Source organism: Melozone crissalis, unplaced genomic scaffold, assembly GCF_028551555.1.
Source record: "Melozone crissalis strain CALT ecotype California unplaced genomic scaffold, PUWL_Pcris_2 ptg000042l_1, whole genome shotgun sequence".
Classification (NCBI taxonomy): Eukaryota; Metazoa; Chordata; class Aves; order Passeriformes; family Passerellidae; genus Melozone; species Melozone crissalis.
The window spans coordinates 23,290,387-23,312,850 of record NW_026535820.1 but is presented as its reverse complement, the minus strand read 5'-3'; the positions used below and the strand labels follow the sequence as shown (position 1 = coordinate 23,312,850).

At 37.6% G+C, this 22,464-nt stretch overlaps 1 protein-coding gene across 2 annotated transcripts in view; it reads left to right on the top strand.

The window, feature by feature from the left end:
- Positions 1–22,203, top strand: part of PTPN2 (protein tyrosine phosphatase non-receptor type 2) — a 29,812-nt gene extending 7,609 nt beyond the window's left edge. Inside the window, exons 3-10 of one of the 2 annotated variants that reach the window (XM_054284735.1) lie at positions 2,663–2,763; positions 3,385–3,483; positions 4,621–4,758; positions 11,295–11,504; positions 12,840–12,998; positions 15,434–15,624; positions 17,201–17,302; positions 21,838–22,203. In XM_054284735.1, the coding sequence (XP_054140710.1) occupies positions 2,663–2,763; positions 3,385–3,483; positions 4,621–4,758; positions 11,295–11,504; positions 12,840–12,998; positions 15,434–15,624; positions 17,201–17,302; positions 21,838–21,859 (1,022 nt within the window). In that variant the 3' untranslated portion in view covers positions 21,860–22,203. Of the gene's footprint in view, positions 1–2,662; positions 2,764–3,384; positions 3,484–4,620; positions 4,759–11,294; positions 11,505–12,839; positions 12,999–15,433; positions 15,625–17,200; positions 18,662–21,837 lie in introns of those variants that run through there. The other variant, XM_054284734.1, reaches the window with a different exon arrangement.
- The last annotated feature ends 261 nt before the right edge of the window (positions 22,204–22,464 follow it).

Here is a 22,464-nt window from a genome sequence, read left to right as displayed (position 1 = left end):
TCATTCATATAAATCTTAAGTACTTGGTAACTGGAAATTATATACATACGGGAAATACATTACAGCTAACTCACTGTCAAAAGCTGGCTTGCTTCAGTTAATTCAGAAGAGCAAGCCAGGGTTTGAATGAGGTTTCTAGGTCATTGTGTCCTTTAAGAACCTCATCCCTTGAAAGAAGAGAAATCAATATATTCTAGTGGTTTGGTTTTTCTTTTTTTTTTTTTTTGTCCTTTGGACTGTCTGCCAGAGTACTTGCAGGATCTCTTCTGTTTTAGTTGGGGAAGGAGAGGGAGGCTGGCTGTGCATAGAATTTCTTATTAAAGGGACTTAAAGAAAACAACTTGCAGAACTTTATTTGTTATGTTTACAAAGCAAAATGTGCAAGAAGGGAAAAAATGAATGTGAGAATGTAAGGATTCCAGTAGGAAGCCTCCTTGGGGGCTGCAGTCATTTGTCCCTGGCAGCAGTGCAGCAGCTGCCGCCGGGTGATTAAACTGTTAACTGTGCTTGCTTGCGTCACCTTTCCGAGAACACTGGTACCGGTATGTGTGATTTACTATAACAAGATCTTAAGTTTTTCCTGTTGGCAAATGACATGTAATATTTACAGAGGTCTTGGTTTCTTTCCAGTAGAAACATTTCAGATAAAGTGATACATGAAATGAAAAAGTAATGCTTTCCTATCCTGGCAAAATAATATCAAAGAGATATATTTTACTTTAAAATGCACATGTGTCTTAATTTTGCTGTGTCTTGGCTTTGATAATATTCTTTTTTTCTTCATACAGGGGTATCATAATTCTTTTAAGACTCCTGAAAGTTAAGATGGTCTTGCCTTACAGCTGGAATGCTAATGAAAACAGACTAACCCAGTATATTTCTCAAGCTTTTATATCAAAAATAAATTTTCAGCATTTTTCTGTTCTCTGCATGTTCATATGTGAGTGCATATAAAAGCTAGGAGCTAAGGGAGGTGGGGCAACAACCCCAAATTTGAGTGCTTCAGCAGCAGCAAAACAGTTCTACTTTACTGTTGACTTCTTTACTCAAATCCAACAAGATGATCTTTGGTGGTTGCCAATAGCAGAGGGAGAATGTAAAGGCAGATTAAAACCTAGTAAATGTACTTTTCCCAGGTTTCCAAACACATGGAAAGTATTCATATTAAATCATACAAGCAGTCTGTAGAGCAAGAGTCTATCTAATTCTTTAACTGGTTTTTGATTGCCATCAGCTTTTTGCCTATCCAGGTTTATATAAGCCTGGTGCTGCCCAGGCTGCCTGTGAGTTCATCTATTGCAGTTGTGCTGAATTTGATACTTGGTAATTGCTAATGTCTTTGTGTGTTTCCCAAAGTGTTTGTCTAAAGGAAGTGTGAGCCTTTTGGTGCAAGGATGGCTGGGCTGGCATTTTAACAGCAGTCTGGGCACTACTTGAGTTTTGTGGGTCAGACTAGGTGAATTCAGTTTTAAAAACTGGTATTGCATCATAATTCACTTTGCTGTCAGTTTTCTTATGGAATCTATTCCATCTCTTCCTGAGATATGTTGAAGTTTCTTAAAGTAATTTTAGTTTGCTATTTTTTATTTATTCTTCTTATTCTGCTAGATGTTGAGCTTCAGGAGGTTTACAGTCAGTTGAATCTCCTTTTCTGGCATGTTGTTGTGTACAAATTTTAAATTGAAATTACTGTTTATTTAATACAGGGACTGATAAATGGCTGGAGGATTACTTACTGCCAACAAGTCTGATTACCTAAATATCTTCTAGAGGTTCATAAACCTCCTAGAGGTTCATAACTCACATACTAAAAGGTTCTAGAAACTGCCACAATGACTTTTTATTATGCATTTTTTTAGTTTGACAGTATGATAATCTTTCTCATTTTAATGGTAGAATTTTAAACAGAGTCCTTTGCTTGTCTCTGGCATAAAAAGGGGAATTGTCAGTCTTGCTTGTGTAATTTTGAGATGAAACCATGTTGTTAGATTAGGCTTCATTTAATTGGATGATTTGTTGACTATTTTTGGTTTGCATGTGCCTTTTTAGTTTTTTTGTGTTGTATAATATTAGACAATAGCTTACAGGGAAAATGAAATTAATCAAATTCAAGCCTGGCTTGAATTACTGCAAGTAGATTTTCCTAGTTTTTTTTAGCTGTGTGAGCTTAGCTTTATGATTCTACACCAACCTTTGAAACTTCAGTTCACCAAAAGTCTCAGAATTTAGGAAATAATGAACTTAGGAAATAGTGCTGTGGAGTGATCTGGTGTGATAGGACAGTTGTCTGGTGTGAGTTGTGGTGCTGTTGTATTAAGGAAGTGTAACTGTTGAGGGATGACTGTGAGGACCTTTAGGCTTGTGTGGGAGTTTTAATTTGTTTGCTTGGGTTTTTTTAAAGAAAAATTGGTATTCCAGTTTTCTGAGCAGCTTCTATTAATAGCTGCCTGAAATTACTCTGATGAAATGCCAATGGGAGAATGGGGCAGTTATCAAAGTTATGTGAGAAATTAGTTTTTCTTATTTGTAGTTTGCTGTTTGGGTCTTACAGCAAAATTTAGTTCTAGTTGCTTGTAGACTAGATCTAAACCTAAACTTGCCTGTTAGAGAGTATTCATCGAGATGGATGCATCATTAATTCTTAATTTTCTTTGAATTTTAGATGATCACAGTCGTGTAAAACTCCAGAACACTGAGAATGATTATATCAATGCCAGCCTAGTGGTCATAGAAGAAGCCCAGAGATATTATATTTTAACACAGGTAAGCAGTACAATTACTGGGTTATTACAGGGATTGAGAATCTAGGGAGGGGGATTTGTACAGTTGTAATTCATATTTGGATTGTTTCATCTCTCCGTGAATTAAAAGTATCTCATTATTACATGAAGTACAGTATCTGTGTGATATAGTTGTTAAGAGATTATTTTATAAGAAAAGCTAAAGGGGATATTGAAGTATGAGTAATTTACTGCATATGAAGCTTCTCAAATACTTCTTGCACTTTTCTTCAGTTCTTTTGTAAATATGTTGCAACAATACTTTGACCCTTAAGCCATCTTGTACCCTCTGAGCACGCCTGCAGTAGCTTTTCGTTTAACAGCACAGTAGTAGCGATGCTTAAGCCAAAATAACCATTCCCTGAGTTCTTACTGATTTGTTGTTTGCTTTTGTTTCGTTTTTTTTGCCTTAAAAAACCCCCAGCCTTTTTAAGTTCTGGAATGATCTGTGGCTACTTTCTTGCCTGCCATTTCTATAATTCTATTAATAATTTGTTTAAATTTAAGGGGAAGACTCTTTCCTGTTTCCCACAGTGAACTATGTGCTCAAACACTGCTTTGCCTATACATTCTCATGCCTGTTTTTGTATTTTTTACTACACAGGGTCCACTACCTAACACATGTTGTCATTTTTGGCTAATGGTATGGCAACAACAAACCAAAGCAGTTGTCATGTTGAACAGGATTGTTGAAAAAGAATCGGTAAGTGACACTGGGCATAACGTAAAATAAGCCACCAGTTTTAATACAGTTGCGCAATGTTTGATTGTTACATTAGAAGAATATTAAATATCCTCACTTGTGTGCAGTATAATGTGTATTTAATGTGACAGTGAGGTGTGGGAGCTAAGACCTGCAGTTTGGTGAAAATAGCATGTAACAAACGTACATCCAGAAAGGTGAAAATAGCATTCTGAGAAAGGGTGTACAAATAGAACTGGTGAGCAGTAGAGGCAGTGCAAGATGTTCCCAGGACAAAATGGAAGGTGCGAAAAAAAGCATCTTTAGATTGATTCTTCTAAATGTCATGGAGTAGCACATCTGTTATATAGAGATGTTAGCTGTAACAATGAAGGCAGACTGCTGCCCAAGAGCTGTTGAATTGATCTATTAAGTTAGTTATTTTTGATTCTTTAGAACCATTGACATATGTGCAGAATACACAAATCTGTTGTGATGTAGTTTTTCTGCTATGGTGCCTAAAAGCATTGCAGATTTTTGTTATAAATGAATGTCATTTGAGGTTAATGTTTTTTATTCATTGCAGATTTGTGAAAAAAAATTGACTGGTCTGTTAAAAAGTCACCTATTTTCTTGTGCAAAAAATTTCCTAGAGAAAGTTTGAGTGCAGAGCAAAAGGAATACAAGACAAAGAATAGTTTTGCATTGGTTTGTTCATTCTTTTGTTTGACTAGAACCTTCCAGTATTCAGCAGGCCTGGGTAGAACTAGGTGTGATAGATGAGTTCTGTAAATGTGCAGGTGTGCAAGTCAGAAACAAAGGGGAGAAGTGCTGAAATAGCTGAGCAGAGATCTCAGTTCCCTGTGGAGAACTGGAGGGGGGAGGGGGAAGGCTTAAGATGTGTCTCAAAGCTTGTTAGCCATGTGATGGAAGAAAGCATAAACACATAAAACTGGAATGCATAATAGCCACTGAAACAGTTGTAGTAACTTAGCTGTAAACATTGTGCACTTCAGGAATTCCTCAAAGTGGGAGTAGGTACTTGAGTCTTCTGTATTGAACAATGTGGACTCAGAATTTGCACATGCAAGGATATTTAACAAGATTTTTCTTTTTTTCTTTTCCCTTCTTTTTCTTTCTCTTAAAAAAATCCATTAGGTGAAGTGTGCACAATACTGGCCAACAAAAAAAGACGACGTTATGACATTCAATGAAACAGGATTCCGTGTGAGACTGGTGTCTGAAGATGTCAAATCCTATTACACAGTGCATCTACTGCAATTAGAAAATATCAATGTAAGCTTTGCTCAGTCTGTACAGCTCCTATTTGTGGGCTTAAGTGTGTCATGAGAACAACTTAGCATGATGTCACTTCAGGTTTGAGTGAGCTTTTACAGTGGAAATTTTAATGCACTTTACTTCTGAGAATGTTGAAGATGTTTGTGTGGAAATAAGCAGGTGATTTAGACCTCAGCCTATACATTAGGAGAGATAACATCTTTGGCATTTGTGTACTTGTATTTTCCATTTGGTACCTTAACATGCTGAATTCTAAGTGATGGTAGTGGTGATTCTTAAAGGAGCTGTAAGAATTAACTTAAGGGAGGAACACAAGAGTGGAAAATTCTGATTTCCTTTGAATATCAGATACCTGACTGAGTAATTACTGATTTTGTACTGGAACTTGAGATTTCTATGTAATTTAGTCCAGCTGTCTTAAGCTTTTTGGGGGGAGGAGTGATTACCACCTGTAGGTAGGTAACTTTATCTTCTCTTGCTCCACCTCCCCTTTTGCTCCATAGGACCAACCATCCTTTTCTCTTAAAAAATTAAGCACACTGACAATTTAACCAAGCTAAGCTTAAAATAATTGTTTCTGGCCTGAGCTTGGATTGGAGCATCTCTTTCAGATTGGAAGACAGGATTGAAGAGCTCATCTGTTTGTTCCAGCTATGTCTTGTAAAATATTATCTTGCCTTATTTTAATTGAAGGTGCTAGTATGGCAAATTTTCAAGGTCATCTTTGTCAGAGAACTTGGGAAAACAGCTTGAAGGTGTTCTGCATGTTGTTTTAGACAGCCATTGATATATTTGAATTTATAGTAACTATTGATGGTATTCTGAGATAATATTCATTAATTCATAACCTCCCTCATGAGATCAACATGATAAAACTTGGCATGTTATTGCTTGGTCTTCTCCATGTTAGAAGAGCTTTATGAAATATTGTCCTGCTGACCTGAAGAATTTCTCTTTAGTAGTTTGTTTATTGACAGCAAAGGCAAAAGAAAGATGAGTAATGCTGGGTAGCTAGTGCCTGAAAAAGAGCAATTCTGCCTTTTGGAAAGCTGAGGCAAGTTTTCCTAACTACCAGAAAGGCTTCTTTGTGGAATTGTTCAGCTGATGTTGGCTCTCACTTTTAAACTTCCTATTTTCAAAGGATGCAATTTTCTTTACATGTTTATGTTTGAACATAACATTAACTGGAAAATGCAGAAATGCCTCAGGGAACAGCACAGTGTATACTTCAGTAGACTTTTGGGTTGGAGCTATTGAGCACTTAAATTTCTGGGTTTGTTTTGGACCAGCAGTGCAGACCTGTCAGCACTGTACAGAGTTTCTTGTGTGTCATTGTCCTGGTTGAAGATGGCAAACCCAGGACAGTGATATAAATCAGTTTCACAAATACTAATCTTTCTGTAATGAATTTTTATTTTATATCTCTAACACTCTGGTAAGGCTCCGTGAACATGAACTCCAACACATAATTTTTGTAGGAGAAGCAGAACATACTTGGTTACTCAAGCAAAAAAAGCTGCATAGTTTCTAGTCTAAAACTGTCAATGTTATGTGCAGCCTTTTGTAAGAATTTGATAATTATACCATAAAACTTGTGGGAACTGGCTATTCACAGTAACTTGAAATGTGAGCTTAACTGTGTTTATGTAAGTTATTCTGCAGGGGCCTTTGGTGGAGGCAGTGTAAGACATTTAGCCACTCAATGCCTGGAATATAGGATGACTCATGAACAAAATATACTCCGAATGCCCAGAATACTTAAAATTTAGCATTTCCTTGAAAACAGAGAGAACCAAGGTTGTCTTTATAATGCAAGCATTCTGAGCTCAATTAAGTTTGTCTTACTGCAGCAAATCTCTTTAAGAGATAAACAAAATATGGGTATATGAAGAGTCAAGTGTTTATGTTGTTACCAATGAAACAACCTCTGAGTAGTTGGTTGGTTGGTATCCAGGTATTTGTTGGTTTGATTTTTTTTTTCTTTTACATCTGTTCTAGGAAAATTTTGTTCTTAGGGCTAGCACAGAGAAAATGGAGAGAAAATGGTGTTTATTGGTATCTTTCCAAAAGATGCCTAATGTTCTTTGTTTTGCTGGTGATCATTTTTGAATTTGCTTACTTTTTTTGCCTGACCCAATGTATATTTTAGAATGCAGGTATTTGAAGCTGCTTTTCCACCACGGTTCATTTTGTATCTTCCATGGGTTTGGTGGTATCAGTTGTCAGCTTTTCTGAAAGTTGAGTACTGCTTTCTACTGGAATAGTTCAGTTATCAGAGCTGTCCCTTAATAGAGACTTACTGTGAAGGCTTCCACCAACCAGTGCCCCTTGGAAAATAAAGGAGAAGAAAGATAATGTGCTCATGTTAAAATTTTATAATAATTTATGAGTGAAGCTGTTGAATGGCTGTGGTTTGAAGCAAAGTCTCCCAGCGTACTGGAGAAGTCATAGCAAGGTGTATGAGAGCCTGTAAAATCTATAAAATAACCTTTGCAAAATGCTGCAGGAGAATTGTTAGATTCTGACATCCAACTTGGGAAAGACTCCACCTTGTGTTGAATATGTATTTTTGTATTATTCTTTATTGTTGCTTTTAGCTTTTTTATTCCTTAATGTCACAACTTTTTGTATTGGTCTTTAGAGAAAGAAACCTTTGTTTTCAGTAATTTCAGGTACAGACTAATTCAGACAAACTATGCAAGGGCAAATGAACATCAGATCTTCAGGGAAGACAGGGATTGCTTGGATAAGGAAACTGAGCAGTGGAATTTGATATTGCAGAAGGAAACTTGTATCTCAGCCTGGGTTTCTGGAAGTAAGAATACAGCAGTAGAAGGAGAGGTTTGCGAAGAAAATACTTGTTGGCGGAGAAAGGACTAGGACAAATGAACTAAATTTGATGTGACACTGGTGGTGTGATATTTTAGAGTGAGGACCGTTAATAAATCTCTAGTGGAATCTTGGGTCTTCCACAAATAGCAAATATTTGGAAAAACCCATTAGTAAAATGGATTCTCAACTTAGTGCCAAGCTTCTGTGTGGCTGTGACTTTCAGATTAAGGTAATGCAAGGCTGCTTAGCTGATCCTGTGGATGAACCAGAATGTTTCTGATAATTATTTGGCCCCTTTATCCTCAAGGCTATTTTTGTTTAAATTTTGGAAAACATTTTGGCCATCATGAATGAGCAAATAGAGGAGACTCTGGTAGAAGTTGATTTATGGTTTTGAATTTCAGTTTGTAGAATATTGCCATTAGAGGATGCCTTTTCATTTTTATATGATCAAATTAGTTGTTAATGAACTTAAGGCAAGTTCATTAAATATGGAACCACTGTAGGGTTGTAGGTGTTTTATGTCTCCATGTATTTGACCCTGTCAGTAGCACTTTGATTATGGCTTTTATTAGCAGTGTGTGAAACTTAACAGAGCAGCATTGTTTTGTTATTCCCTTTTTAATTTTTACTTGACCCTGAAGGCACCAACTTAACCTTTGAGCATTTTGGTAGTGCTTTATTCATGTTCAAACTCTCATGTGACTGAACTACCTGAAGTTACTCTGAAGATTTTTGCTCCTTTTTGTTTGGAGTGATTGGATAGTCACTGTAAAAAGGTTATGGCAAGGCTTGTTTTGCTGGAAGTTAATTGATATTCCTGTTCTGTTCAAGTCCTCATGTGGATGGGTCTCTGTAACTTGGAGCTTGTCCTTTGATCATCTTTTGATTATACTGTTGATGTTTCCAGTAGTCAGTGCAGAGCTGTGCAGTGTGGTGTCTGTCTTTGCAAGTTCATCAGGTTTAGCTATCTTGGTTATTTATGGAAAGCTTATCCCAGTAGTTCATAAAACTTCCACAGTTTGAGTAATTTAACCAAAATAGGTAAGTTTTGTCCCATGGTCATTCAAAGATTTTTTTTTTTTGGTAGCTAGTTTTAGGGAATAAATCTTGGAAAATTGCATTGTGGTTACCATAGAACTAGCTGGTTTTCAGTTACCATGCAGAAATATATAATATTTCTATGTTATATCCCTTGTACATTACATATAAAATTTTATAGTACTGCCTGAGTCTTGGAAGTCCAGGGGTTTTTATTTGAAAAGATTAGCTAGTTTCCTGGTAACACTTCAAATTAAATTAGTTGTTATTTAAATTTGACTTTTTCTCCGTCAAGAGTTGTGAATCAAAAAGCCAGACCTCTTCTCGTAACAGTCCCACGTCACTTCATGGAAGTGCTGTGTGGCTCAGTGACTGGGAGTTGTTTGAGAAAGGGTGGTACAGATCCTCACAAAGGCAATGTTTCAGCTGTACAGCTTGGCTGCCAAGCACCACTTGAAAGAGCCATTCTGTTTAAGAGCAGTGTGGGAGGTTTGAAATACTCAAATGGGATTTGGCTGTAGGATTAGAGGCTGCGAATTCAAAGATGACCGGCTGGTTCCAGCGCCTCGCAGTGGGGCTCTTGTAGAGAGATGAAGAGACTAGGTATTTCTAGAATGAGCTGAAGGGATGGAAAATCATGGGATGGATAAAGCCTTCATACAAGAAAGGAAGGAAAAATGTAGTTCTGTGGGTTACAGCAGGGTGACATGTACAACAGCACTGTTTCATCTCTCTTTTGGAAAGAAGTATTTCAGATTAGTGTATAAGTAGGGTCACACTTAGCCATACTTTGTTCTTTTTCTTCAGGAAGTAGATGCCAGTTCTTGTTTGGGGTAAAAAAAACCCACACAAAAGAATCCCCCCAACCAAACAAAAGCCCACACAAACAAACCCCACAGGTCACCTTTCTTGAGGTGACAGAAAAAGGCATTTTTACCTTCTTGAGGTGTAAGGGATGTTTTCAGAATGTTGAAGTAGGGAATATCAATTGCTACCTACAGAGATCATCTAGAAACAACTTCAGCCTTTACTTAGCATGTGCATTTAGCTCACCTCTAGTTTTTTCCTTAGTTTTGTTTCTAAAGTGATGAATTGTTTTTCTTAGAAATGGAGGAAATTGCTTAAGTGTTACTTACAGATTTCTTACGAAAAATGTGCCTTCTTCATAATTTTTTAACAAACAGGTCATTCAGTTCATTTGTGAGTTAACTTGCTACTTGAAAAACTAGGTACAGAAGAGCAGTAGGAGAGCAAATGCAAACTCTTTAATGCTTTGCTCCAGACAAGGGAAAGTCTCAGCATATTTATACAGTTTTGGGCCTGATACTCCTTTTTTCCCCTATGAAATCTTAATGTAAACTTGTTTTCCCAATATTGTAGATCACACTTTATTGTCCTTGTTGAGCACCTAGCCAAAAGACAAAATATTTCTGGAAGATAGCTGTGCATCTGAGAGTGACTGGACTCGTGTTAATATCCACTGTTTTCTGTGAAAGTATTGGTCGTCTTGCAGTATTGGGCATTGAAGGCAAAAGACAAGTTGGGAGAATTATTTTTGTTACTGCAGAAACCATGAAGTGAATTCTTTTAGTTTCACAAAGGAATTTAATAAATTGTCTCTCACGGGAAGTAGAAACAGACTGAGCACATGAAGAACAGTAGAATTTATTTTATTTCATGGCTATATTTTACTGTTGCTGAAGAAGAAGAATACCTTTTCTGAAATACATTGATTTTAAATCCTTTTGTGTTCAAACTTTGCCAAGGTTTATGTAGATGTCAGTGTATGTGAAAAATTAAATAACTGAAATAATAAATTATAGATGAATTAATTAAAAATGAAATAACTGAATTAATAAATTTTAAAAAGTAACTGAACATGTATAAAATTCCTGAGCTAAAATCAGAATCACCATGGCAAGGAGCAGCACTTAACAGCAGGTCTGAAGTGAGTTCCATAACAATGTGATCCAAACTTCATATACATACTCTCTTGCTGTCACTTCAGCACTTGCAGTTAGATGGTTGAGTTAGGATCGGAGCTCTAACAGAGTGGTTCTAAAGCAGCTGTATGATTTTGGAATCCCCCTTTTTGACTTAAAAAAGATAGAAAATGTCCAGCAGAAGTCTTGCTGGACATCCTGCTGTATGGGTTTTATAGCCTTTTCCAGGAAGGAACGCTTCCTGCTGCTCTCAGTAATGTGGTTAGTGTGCAGGAGATGTAATACCTCTTGGCATTACAACTTGCTTGAAGCAAAGTGCAGAGTGTGCACAATGCTGACATGGGTTATTTCAGTCATGTTAATTCTAGCTGTCTAGTAACTGCTGTCAGACATTGAACTGCATTATTGGGAGTAAGACATTTGGGAGTAAATAGTAAAGCAAACCAAACATAATATTGGAAGTTTGAGAAGAAGAAGAAGGAAAAAAAGAAAAAACCCACGCGTCGTAATAATTGCAAAGGAGAAAATTGCCAACTCATATAAAACTGCTTCAACATGCACTGTTGGTCGTCATCCAGCTTAAAGCAAGTTACTGGGTTGTTTGTCTTAATGGGAGGTTTAAAATAGACAAGAGCTGTTGATTGAGCTTGGGGGAATGTGCACTAACTGAGCCAAAGAGGAATCCTTTCTAGTTCTAGTGTTTGTTTTCACTTCTAGAGTGGTGAGTCCAGGATGATCTCTCATTTTCATTATACCACGTGGCCAGACTTTGGAGTTCCTGAATCCCCAGCTTCATTCCTGAACTTCCTGTTTAAAGTCAGAGAATCTGGTTCACTGAGCCCCGAGCACGGACCTGCAGTTGTTCACTGCAGTGCGGGAATAGGACGTTCCGGCACGTTTTCATTAGTAGATACTTGTCTTGTTCTGGTAAGTGTTTGCGTTCTCTCTGTCACCCCTTCCCTTGTCCTGACACCCTGCCAACCTTCCCAATATGGGCTTTCTGGTCAGAAGGCTATAAAAACATTGAAGTTAATGACATTCCAGTGGAAACTTAAATTAAGACATCATGTTTTTTTTTTTTTCCTCACCTATTTTGCTGGCAAAACCACAGCTCTTGAAATTTACAAATTCCTCTTGAAGTACCCCAGGACAATTATATATTCTCAAAGCTTCCTGGAAAGTAAATTGTAAACATTCTTTTCCTTTTACGTAAGATGTGCTTAGAAAAGGTTGAGGAGTGGTTGTTTTTTCCATATGAAAAAAGCTTGTGAATATATATTGAGATGATTAAATCTGTAAGTCTTTTTCTACAGGGCCTTTTTTAAGCATACAGAAAATTGTTATTGTTATCTGAACTAGGATGAGAACTCAGGCATGCTCCTAATTCTGAATTTCCCCTGCTGTGCAGCCCTCTGGGTAATGGGGCTTGGCAGCCAGTTCCAGTGTATCAGGGATGTATAGATTGTTTGCTTATAGTGAACTGCATCATCTATAATTGCTCATGACATGAGTGAACCATGAATGTTAAAAAATATTTTAAATAAATAAAAAATTTTATTGGACTTGAAAGTCCAGGCACAGAGTTTTCTCTTTGTGCTTGGTAATAGTGAAAAGGACAGGTTTAACTAAAGTAGAATTTCAATTGAATTACAAGAGACACGTTTTCTGGTGTGATTAGATCCTCTCAACTTACTTTTTTGTTGTTGTTGTTGTTTTTTTTACTTCAATTTTTCTTTGGTTTTATGCATTTTGAAAAGTATAGAGGTATGTTTTGATGGAAATGTACTTCAGAAACACTCTGTGAATGTAATGTGGGGACAAGCGTGTGCATTGCTTGGGTTTGGGGTTCTGCTTTACATAAAGAAACTTCTGCCATAATCAGTCAGTCTGAATTCTGTTCTATTCAGAAGCAGTAGGAAATATTACTTTACAGCTCTGATTCTTATAGTCCCATTTCAAAGTCCAAATACAAGCCTGAATAAAATTGAGCATATCTATATGTCTTAATTTTAAGACTCAATGTTAGGGTACAGTTTATTTGTTTAATACGCTATCCTTGATTTGTTCATAGTAAGTTTTCATTAGATGGTTCGCATTTTTCCTTCAAAAACAAATTAGAAATCATTTGAGATGTTAATCGTCCTTATAACTAATAGAAGCATAATATGGACAAATTAGATTTTAGATTGAATTTAATGATTAATTTTTACTTGTAATTATTTTTATATACCATTGACACTTTCAATGTAACTTGCTTTACAGATGGAGAAAAAAGACCCATTTTCTGTAGATATTAAGAAGGTATTACTGGATATGAGAAAATATCGAATGGGACTTATTCAGACTCCTGATCAACTAAGATTTTCATATATGGCTGTAATAGAAGGAGCAAAATTTATAATGGGGGATTCAACTATACAGGTAAATATTTAGCTCCATGTATTTGAACAGCAGATTGCAACAATAGTTAAAAATAAGCTCCAGATTATTTTAAAATATGTAATTTTATGAGATCTAAATGATTAACCTTTTTCAGTAGATGCCTGGGAGGTATCAAAGGGTATCTGTTCTGTGCCTTCTATCAAACTAAACTTTTGACCCTGTGTATACGTCCCCTCTTAGATAAAATAAGAAAATAATTTGTCTGTCCAAATGTTTAAGGAAAAAAAATTGTTCAATTGATATTTTCATTACCAAAAAGGGAAGGTAATGCCCAGTGTCACTTTGAAGATAGCAAGGGTCTGTTTTAGAATTTCTTTGCTGTTTTCCTAGCAGATAAGTTGCCTGATGCTACAGATAATATTTATTTGTAAAGTTGCCTTGTTTCTTCATAGCCTTTAAAATTTGTGTTAGAGTTAGTACAATCTAGCTAAGTATAATGATTTTGGGTGTAAAGAGATTACCAAATCTCATTGTTTTATCAGTGCAGCTTGCAGACATAACAGCTTACAGCTTTAAGTGGCTAGCCTGGGTGGGATGGAGAAATGGGAGGAGAGGCTTTGAAACACGTTTCATTCTGCTTTCATATGCTAGGGCTCTTTTATTTTGTTGATTTCTTGAAATCATGAATAGGGCAGATAAGCTAAAACACATTTCCTTTCTTTGTGGTATTGGTAGTGGTCTGATTCTTCCCTTTAACAAATGTTTCTTGACTTGCTGTGTAAATAAAGAAATAATTTTACACTACTGCTAATCAACACCTAGATAGTGTGCTACTGGTCTGGTACCTGTGCCAGCTGTCTAGAAGACTTCGTGACTCATTCTAATGCTAACAGCAGTTTAGTCTCTTCATTTTGTGGAAGCTGTTTCTGGTGGTATGAGGTATTGTGTCTAGTACTTGGCTTTTTTTTTTTAAAAGCCATGCTCCAAAGTGAGCAGCTCTGGTTCCAATGCTTACCCATCTAGATCACAGGATTTCTTACTTTGGATACAAGGGAGCATTGTCAACTCAGAATACTGCTTGTCATGTTCAAGTGTGTTATTTATTCATAGTAAGAAAATGCCTAGGAAGGCACAGTTCTCATTTGTTCTCTTTTTCTTGTTACGATTGTTCAGATGATCTTCCTTAAATCAGTGTTTCCTGCAGTGCAAGGCATTTGTCCTGATGCTTCTCTCTTTAGGCCTTGGCAATATGTGCAGAAAATCAATTGGCAGTGCTCAAAAAAGCACATTTCTCTTTCAAGGTCAGCTAGGTCATTTTTATTCCATGAGGAATGGTTGATTCTTCAGAGTGTGAGAGGTGTTCATTTCTCTCTGCTAGTGGTGGAGAGGGCCTGAAGTTATTGAATGCCTCTCTTATTTAACATTAGCCAAATGGTCATCTCTGATGTCTCCTTGGATTTTGGAAGGCAGGAAACTGTGCAAATGCAACTTTAGATTTTAATGGAGGAGTCAGTTCATTGTTAAAACTCACTTTGCCAGCAGTCCATTTATAAATAGCTGATTTTTTATATCACTTTGAGTTTGATATTTAGTTTAGGCCAGCAGTCTTGTAATCATTCCACGGACAGGAGTCTATTGCTTGATTTGAGAAGATTCAATTTTCAGTTCATCTACTTTATCTTAGACTTCTAAAAGTAACTGATTTTTTTCCCTACAAGGTATTCTATGTCTCTGTAGGCACTGGCTGATTTGTGTGAGAAAAGTGATTGTTTTTTAGGGCTGATTCTTTTCCTTCCTGTGCACTTTCTAGGCTTCTTTTCTGCATGAAATTTTGTTGTAGCAATTAGTTCTAGAGACTATTTATCATTAGGACGGAGATCTGGCAAAACAGGTTTATGTCCAATGCCTTTTTTTATTCCATCTAATTTCAGATTACTTCTCAAAACAAGATGAATAACTATTTTATGATGCTGCAGATCTCTGGGCTAATGGGCCACTAAGTGAAATAGTAGGCCATGACTCTGGCATAGATAACTCTCAGTTAAATTTTCCCAGTTCTCTCTTTTTAGGCAGTGTTTGTATACAAGGTCCTGCTGTATTTTGAAGCCATACAAGGTAAGAGCACAGCACAGGCCTGTAACAAGTAGAGGGACAAGGGAAGTGCAGGACAGTGCAGGATTTTATAGGACATAATGCTTCCTAATTGTGGAGCTGCTGTGGACAGTACAAACCCTGAAGGTAGAGGCCTCATGCCTTTGCAGTGGCACCATCCTGGAAATATAGAAAAAAGGATCATTGATAGTTGTTGGAGAAGACACATCTTGACCTAACTTTATTTCTTCATCTAGCAAATTTTTTTCTTGATCTGGTAGTTCCTTTAATCTACTTCTGTGACTGTTCTTTTGGAAGACATCGTGGCAAGGGAGCCCTTTAATATTAGGGGAATGTTTGAAATGTGTTCTGCTTGTTTTCAGGAACGGTGGAAGGAGCTCTCTAAGGAGGACCAAGCACCAAGTTCTGAGCAGTCTCCTCCACGCCCAACCAAAATAACCACAGAGAAGTACAATGGGAACAGCATAGGCCTGGAGAACAATGATCAGATGGAGAAAATAAACCCTGACCTGTCCACTAAGGTTCAAGATATCGTAGATGGGAACGTTGAAAAGTAGGCAAGATAATGTAACTTTAAAAGGCAGATACACTCAAAAGGCTGAATTATTATGCTGCTTTGCTTATTGTAAAAACATTCAAGATCTTTCTGTAGTAGCAAGGGAGAACAGGTGGTATTTGACTGTCTTATTGTAATGATTTTAAAAATACCACCTCAATGATTCCTTGTGATTTGCTTTTATTATTCAGAAGTCAAGAGAAGAAAAGTTAATGTCTCTAACTGAAGCAGCTAGACCTCACACTTTGAAAGCATTTTCTTAACAGATTGTCAGTGAACTCCATTGTGAAGTGTGAATGAGGTCCTGAAATTGTCCAGTATTTCATACTGATTTTTAAATGCAATGTTGATCTATGTTTCAAAAATTACATGGTACCTCAGAAGCACAAAGGTTTTATCACATACCACTTTCTGTGTCGTGGTCGAAATTGTATCTCTGGAGCCGTGTATTACCCTCTGTTCATGTTAAATCTGCCTGCTGTAGGCAGGTTCCTGTGGTTTAGCTGTGTCAGGTGAATTTGCCTTTCCCCCAGGAGCGTTGATTTGATGCCTCATTGGGAGGCACGGTGTCACTTGGGCCTTCCCACATGTGGGTTGCCACATGTTGATCCATAGCCACAGATCCAGAAACTGGGTCAGGGCTGTGCCAAGCTGAGCCATATGGTGCACAGAAGGAGGCAGGGTGTGTCCCAAAGGGCTGCAGCCTGAGATGAGACACAGCAGTTCAGTATAGATAGGCTGGAATTGCAAAATAACGGTTAATGCTGTTATAATAACAGCTAATATAACAGCTGCTATAAAAACAGCTAAATAAATGCCCCCATGAGTTTCCTCCTGTGTCTTCATGGGTGTTTTGAGAGAGAATGACAACATATCTGTAGTTGTTTGAAGGAGCCCCTCACAAGAAAGAGTGAGGCTATGGGGTTGTGTGTTAGAAGTCAATGGAAGTTGGTTTTTGTGTCAGTTATGCTGTCTTAGAGATTTCAAGGGCACTTTGTAGATATAAATTGCAAGGTTGTGCTGCTAGTGTAACACAGAGAACTTGGTTTATGGTGTGTCCTGTATCAGGATCTGGTTTGCATCCTGAGATGAGTACCATTAATCCTGCATGCAGCTGTGAGTAGGGGTTGGAGTCAGTGTATCATTGAGGCTGCTGTGAACTCTGCAGTGGAGGCACCCTTGTAAATACTGGGACACTTGCACGTGGTACCTGGCACTGCATGTAAAGGCAGCCTCCACACAAAACATCTCAGCTACCAAATGGGGCCCAGACAGGGGTGAAAGACTCAGCTCAGATAACTTAACTAATTCTGTTCTCTGTGGAACTTGTAGATTAAGTACTGTGTACATCTTTACATCTGTCATTTACTTATTTGTGGGGCTTCGCTATCTGAAACTCTCTACAAGATGGTTAAAACATAATAAAAGATTGCTTGGTTTGGATTTTATATACTGCTGCTGTATGCTGCTGCTGGGTTAACTATTTGGAGTGTTGGAAAGAGGTTCGTTTTAATATTATAATAGCCTTTTTTCCTGTTCTTCAGTGTAAGAGTCACCTTTTTTTCTTTTTAAGTTCTGTCCGAAAACGACTGCGGGAGGATAGAAGAGCGCAAACAGCACAGAAGCTGCAGCAGATGAAGCAGAAGCTAAATGAGACTGAAAGAAAAAGAAAAAGGTGGTTATACTGGAAACCTATTCTCACTAAGATCGGGTTTGGTACACTGTTTTTAGTTGGTGCTTATTTTTGCTGGAAAATGTATTTTCAAAAACATTCCTTGTAAGTGAACAGTAAGTGTGACTGCTCCAACAGATTTTGCTGGAAGGTAATGAGTAGGGGTGTGATTTTAAGCATAAACTCCTTATTCCTGGAATGGGTACAGACTGTTACAGACAATAGAGAAGTGATGTAAACTTGATCTCATGTTGACATCTCAGGACTTTCCACTGCAGGTACTTAGAAAAATGAACTGCTGCCCCCCACAGAATTGATGGTTTTTGTTTAATATGAGCAGGTACAAACTTGCTGCAACTGTTTATACACTTTTTAAAACGGTGTTCTACCAGATCTTGAACAAATGCTGAACCATGGAGGTTTAGCTACTGAAGGCTGGCTGGATTTAAATTTACATGCCTGACATAAGCAATAAACAGTGTTGTATCATTTACACTATTAATGCAAAGAAGTTATCCTTAAATATGTGTAATGTGTAATGTACTAGTGACATGAACATAAACATTTTATATTCTTACAACCTAGGATAAATATATTTTATAATTGCATATTTAATCTTTTTGTAGTTCACTGTACTTTTAAAAGCTCAGTTTGTACAAATTTCTGACCAAAAGAATTTCATTTTGAACCTAAATGTAATTATAATTTGTGCATGAAAAGAATAGTGCAACCATTCCCCACATTTGACTCTCCAGTGTGAAATGAGCAGCTAGGGGTCTGATGAAGCACTTGCCAATTTCTACTCTGTTAATTTGCATTCCTTATTTATTTTTTGTAGTTTTCATTATTTAATACTTGGAATTTTTTTTAAGGCTTTTGACAACTTAGCCCCGACTGAAAGTCATACTGTTGATTAATGTATTCAGACTTCAGCTACTGTTTGAAGGCCAACATTGCTCGAGTTCTGACATTCCATTAAATGTAAAACATGTTTTGTGTGTCTATAGATTTTAATTGCTAGAACAAATAAAATTAATTCACCAGTAATAGTTGTAGAAAACACATCGAAGGAAACTGTAGTTGAACTTCCAAGGGTGGCTCTAATAGAAAAGAAATGTTGGTAGTGTTCTGCCATACCCGGTGTTTTCAGCTGTATGAGCCACTTTAGTAGCTTTACAAAGTCTGGAACTGCTTTTCAGGTTCCTCAGCACTGTATTAGACATGCTAGTAAAACACATTTAGGACTAATATTTTGGGAGAATCTGTGCTACAGCCCCTTTAAAATTATTGAGCACTCCTTTTCCATTACTTGAGTAGTAACACTTCCTAAGTAGTAATTCAACACAAACCACTTTCTGCCCTTTGAATACAGAGATGGTATATGGCTGAATGTAGCTTGTTGTTCAAGCTAGGATCTAGTAATTTGTAGGATTGGATTGTTCTTTGAAACAGGAATTTTATTTATTCAAGCATTGCCTTGTTGGGTAACTTCAGAGAAGTTATGTTTTCTTCTTCTGTTTTCTAAGCTTGGTTGTTTTCTGTTGGGTGTGGGGTCCTGGGGGTTTTCTTCCACCCCCCTCCCCCATTTTGTAAAGCCATTGTTGGATTTACTGCTGAAAAATACTCAAAAGACCTGGATGACTATTTGCTCCTTATTCAAAGGAATTGACTTCAAAGCTTTGCAGTACGTCCGGGCTTGGTAGTCACATACGAGGCATGGGGCCCAATTCCTCTGACATTTACTACCCCAAGCTAAGTACAGTTTACTCTTTAAAATTCTCATTTGGCAATAGCTAATACTATTCTGGACCACGCTGTTTGTATAGTAAACAAATGCTGAAGGGTCCAGATGAGCAAAACAAATGCAGTTTTGTGGAGCACTGGATTTGGGAAGTTGTGCGTCAGTAGAACAAGACAGTTTGTTCCATGGCATTGCTGACCAACTGTGCAGCTCCAGAAGCAGAAGGACTGCTGGGACAGCTAACTGCTGGGACATAGCACAGGCAGGCAGCTCATGTATTGTAAGACATTTTATAATTTTTACAACCACAGTAACTTTTAGCCAGCAAGAAGACTGTCAAAAGATTTTTTTTCCTTTAAATTGAGGATAGGTTTTTTCAGTATCAGCTGTAACTGATAGTAGGTGTAAATGTACGTGCCTTATAAAGATATTTTGGTTATGGAAAAATACATGGAATGTAATTTAAATGCTTTTGTAACAGAAATATTCCAGATTTTATTCTAGATACTTAAAAGCAGCTAAGGAAAAAGTGCAGGCAAAACTTGGACTGATACCACACTGTTATTTATTGCCCTTCTTTTGGCATGAGGAGGATTTCCTGGGCTACCAGTATCCTACAGGCACTGAGCTCTAACTGCAGCTTGTCAAGTTGTAACTTGATTTTTTTTTTTTTCCTAATTCCATCTTCTAAATTCTGGCTTTTCAGTTTTCTTGATCCTGAGCAAGCATTCCTCAGTTCAGGGTGGGGCAGGGCAGGGGGCAGCCAATTCAGATCACCTCATACTCTGTTACCTTCTTGATGCAATAAAGCAGGACTTGCACATTCAGCAGTTGTTCTGTAAAAGTTGGGTTCTGTGATTGCAAGTACCTTGGGAGTCTTAAATGTTAATAATTTAAGGAGGATGAACCAGTGCAAGCCTTGGACAAAACTTTTGAACAGTGAACTGTTCATGGTAGTCTGAGAATAGTAAGAAAAATCAAATCATTGGTTTCTTTTTACATTCCAGGAAATAATTTGGATAAAAATCTTCTTTCTGGTCCATCACTAATCCTTAAAACCCAAAATCTGGAGGATTGTTTTCCTTGATGCACACTAAGCCCTTGTGGTACTTTGTTATTCTGGAGGATTTAAATTTGCAGCATTTTTGCACAGCTTGGATGTTAAATAGGAACAAATTTGGGCCGAAATGAAGAATTGTCAATCCCAGTCATCTCTATCATAGGAAATGCTTAAAGGGTGAATTGAAGGGCATGCCTTCTGACCCCTCTTCTCTCCCCATCCCTGAGTTCTGGCAAACTGCTGCCTGGTCCCAGCTACTTCTAAAATGTCGTTGGGCTCGATTCAAAATTGGTTTTGGTTTGGTTGGTGTTGGTTTTCCTCCTCTTCTCTGGAAATGCATCGGTCAAAATATTTGATGCATAGTGGGCATCTCTGATTAAACATTTGGCTTTCAGATGAACACTTGTGTACAAATCACGCACGTTTTCATAAAGAAATACCTAGCAAACATTTGGACCTCCACTGCAAGGGGTTTGCAAGATTGGAATTAATCCTCTAGGTTTCCTGTTTGTGTTCTTGGTGCAGGGACAGTCCACTTAGTGACGGTACATTTGTATTTTCTTTGAAATGTATTAAGTAAAATAATATAATTCAGTGTGAAATAGCAATTTGGAAAAAAAACCTCTGGATTTGTTATGGAAGTGAGATGTTGCCAGTGAAATGTGGCTTATTCTGTTAAACCTCGATTAATATGGTTTACTGACATCAGTTTATGTCCCCCTGAAAAGGGAAGAGGCGTAAATGTGTATGCATGTATGTGTGACTGGATCATGCAGGCGATGAAAAAGCCTGGTTAGCTTTATGTTTAATGAATGTAAACCAAATTATTTCGTTTGCTGTTTGGCATTATAGTAAAACCTGAGACACTTGAGGACTGCACGAGAAACTAAATTAACAATGACAAAAGAGGAAGTCCTCTGCAGGGCCAAGTGGCTTAAGCTAGAGGACGGTATTTGCAAAGGTGACGTGACACACAGTAGTCTTCCTGGGCCTTTTTGTTTGCCCCCAAAGTTTTAAGTCAGTCTTTCATTTTTATGTACAAAAAATAAACGTGTTCAAAATTGCATCTCTGTCTGAGTCTTTATTTAATTGGAAGGATAAATACTTGGAAGCCCTCTTTCAATGTGTCGTACCTGGTGTAGGAAAGCTGCTTTATGAATCAGTGTAGTGCTTGCAGACCTCAAATGCATTTTACTTGTAGTAGCTTGGGGGTGTGGTGCTGTGAAAAGTCTCTTTCTGTAGACTCTTGGAGTAGAGCCTTCCCTTGCCTAAAACCAAAATGTCCAGTGCTGGGGTGTCTTTCTCACTACAGGAAATCTATGCCTAGAAACAGTTTCTTTCAAGCCGCTGTAGCAGGATTGGCCTCCAAAGCTGTGGGAGGTGATGTGTTTTGAGATGCAGCATGCCATAGTCCCTCTGAGGCCCAAGGGGACTTCTGCAGTGCTTGTGGTTGCATGTGTGAGGAAGTGGTTTGCTGGACTGAGACCTGTACTTGAAGCTGTCCAGCAAGGATGTGCCTTACACTGTAACATGGAAATCCCTTCTGGAAAAGCAACGGCTTTCCAAGAGTACTTGCTCAGAGGCACTAGTTGCTCCAGGGAACACATGAGAAGCTGTTTGGTGTTGACAGTGAGCTGCAAACCTGCTGTCAGTTCTTAGCTCTTTTTTTTTTCTTGTTGTTTTTTATCCCCGTACTCTGTACTGAATCGGTGACTTTCTTTTGGTTGTATGTCGCAGGCCGAGACTGACTGACACCTAAGCCTTCGAGACTTGGGAATATTCTGCAGCTATAAACTGCAAATTATTGACATGCAAAGCAAGACATGACCCCCCCCCCTCTTCGGGAACAAAAAGTGAGGTCTGTTAAGTACCAAGAGGACCTCAGTTATCTGTTTACAGCGTAAACTGCACCGAGGGGATGAAGACCACCAGCAGCGTGTGCTACTTTGCAAAACAAAATAATTTGCCATCTTGTGTTTTTATAATGCCTGTATTAATGTAGAAAGATGTAAAAGAATTAAATTAGGAAGTATTTTCTTTTGTACTGCCATTCTTACTGTATTTTTATACTTTTTGGCAGCATTAAATATTTTTTTAAATTGATGATGTGCTGTTGTGTGCGCGTTATGTTAGGGAGAACCTGTTAAGAGTGTGTGTTGTGGAAAAAGAAGGGGTTTGCCTTAAGGTTTCCTGATACCTGTCTTAACTGGAAAATGGCAAAATTATTAGAGTGTGCTTTTTGCAAGTATTTTCATTAATGCTAAGTATTGTAGTTTGATTTAGGAGGAACTCTTGTACATTTCTTTTGTAATACACCACTAAGAATATTATTTTAATAATCTGACTAGTTGGTTTGGTAATTCT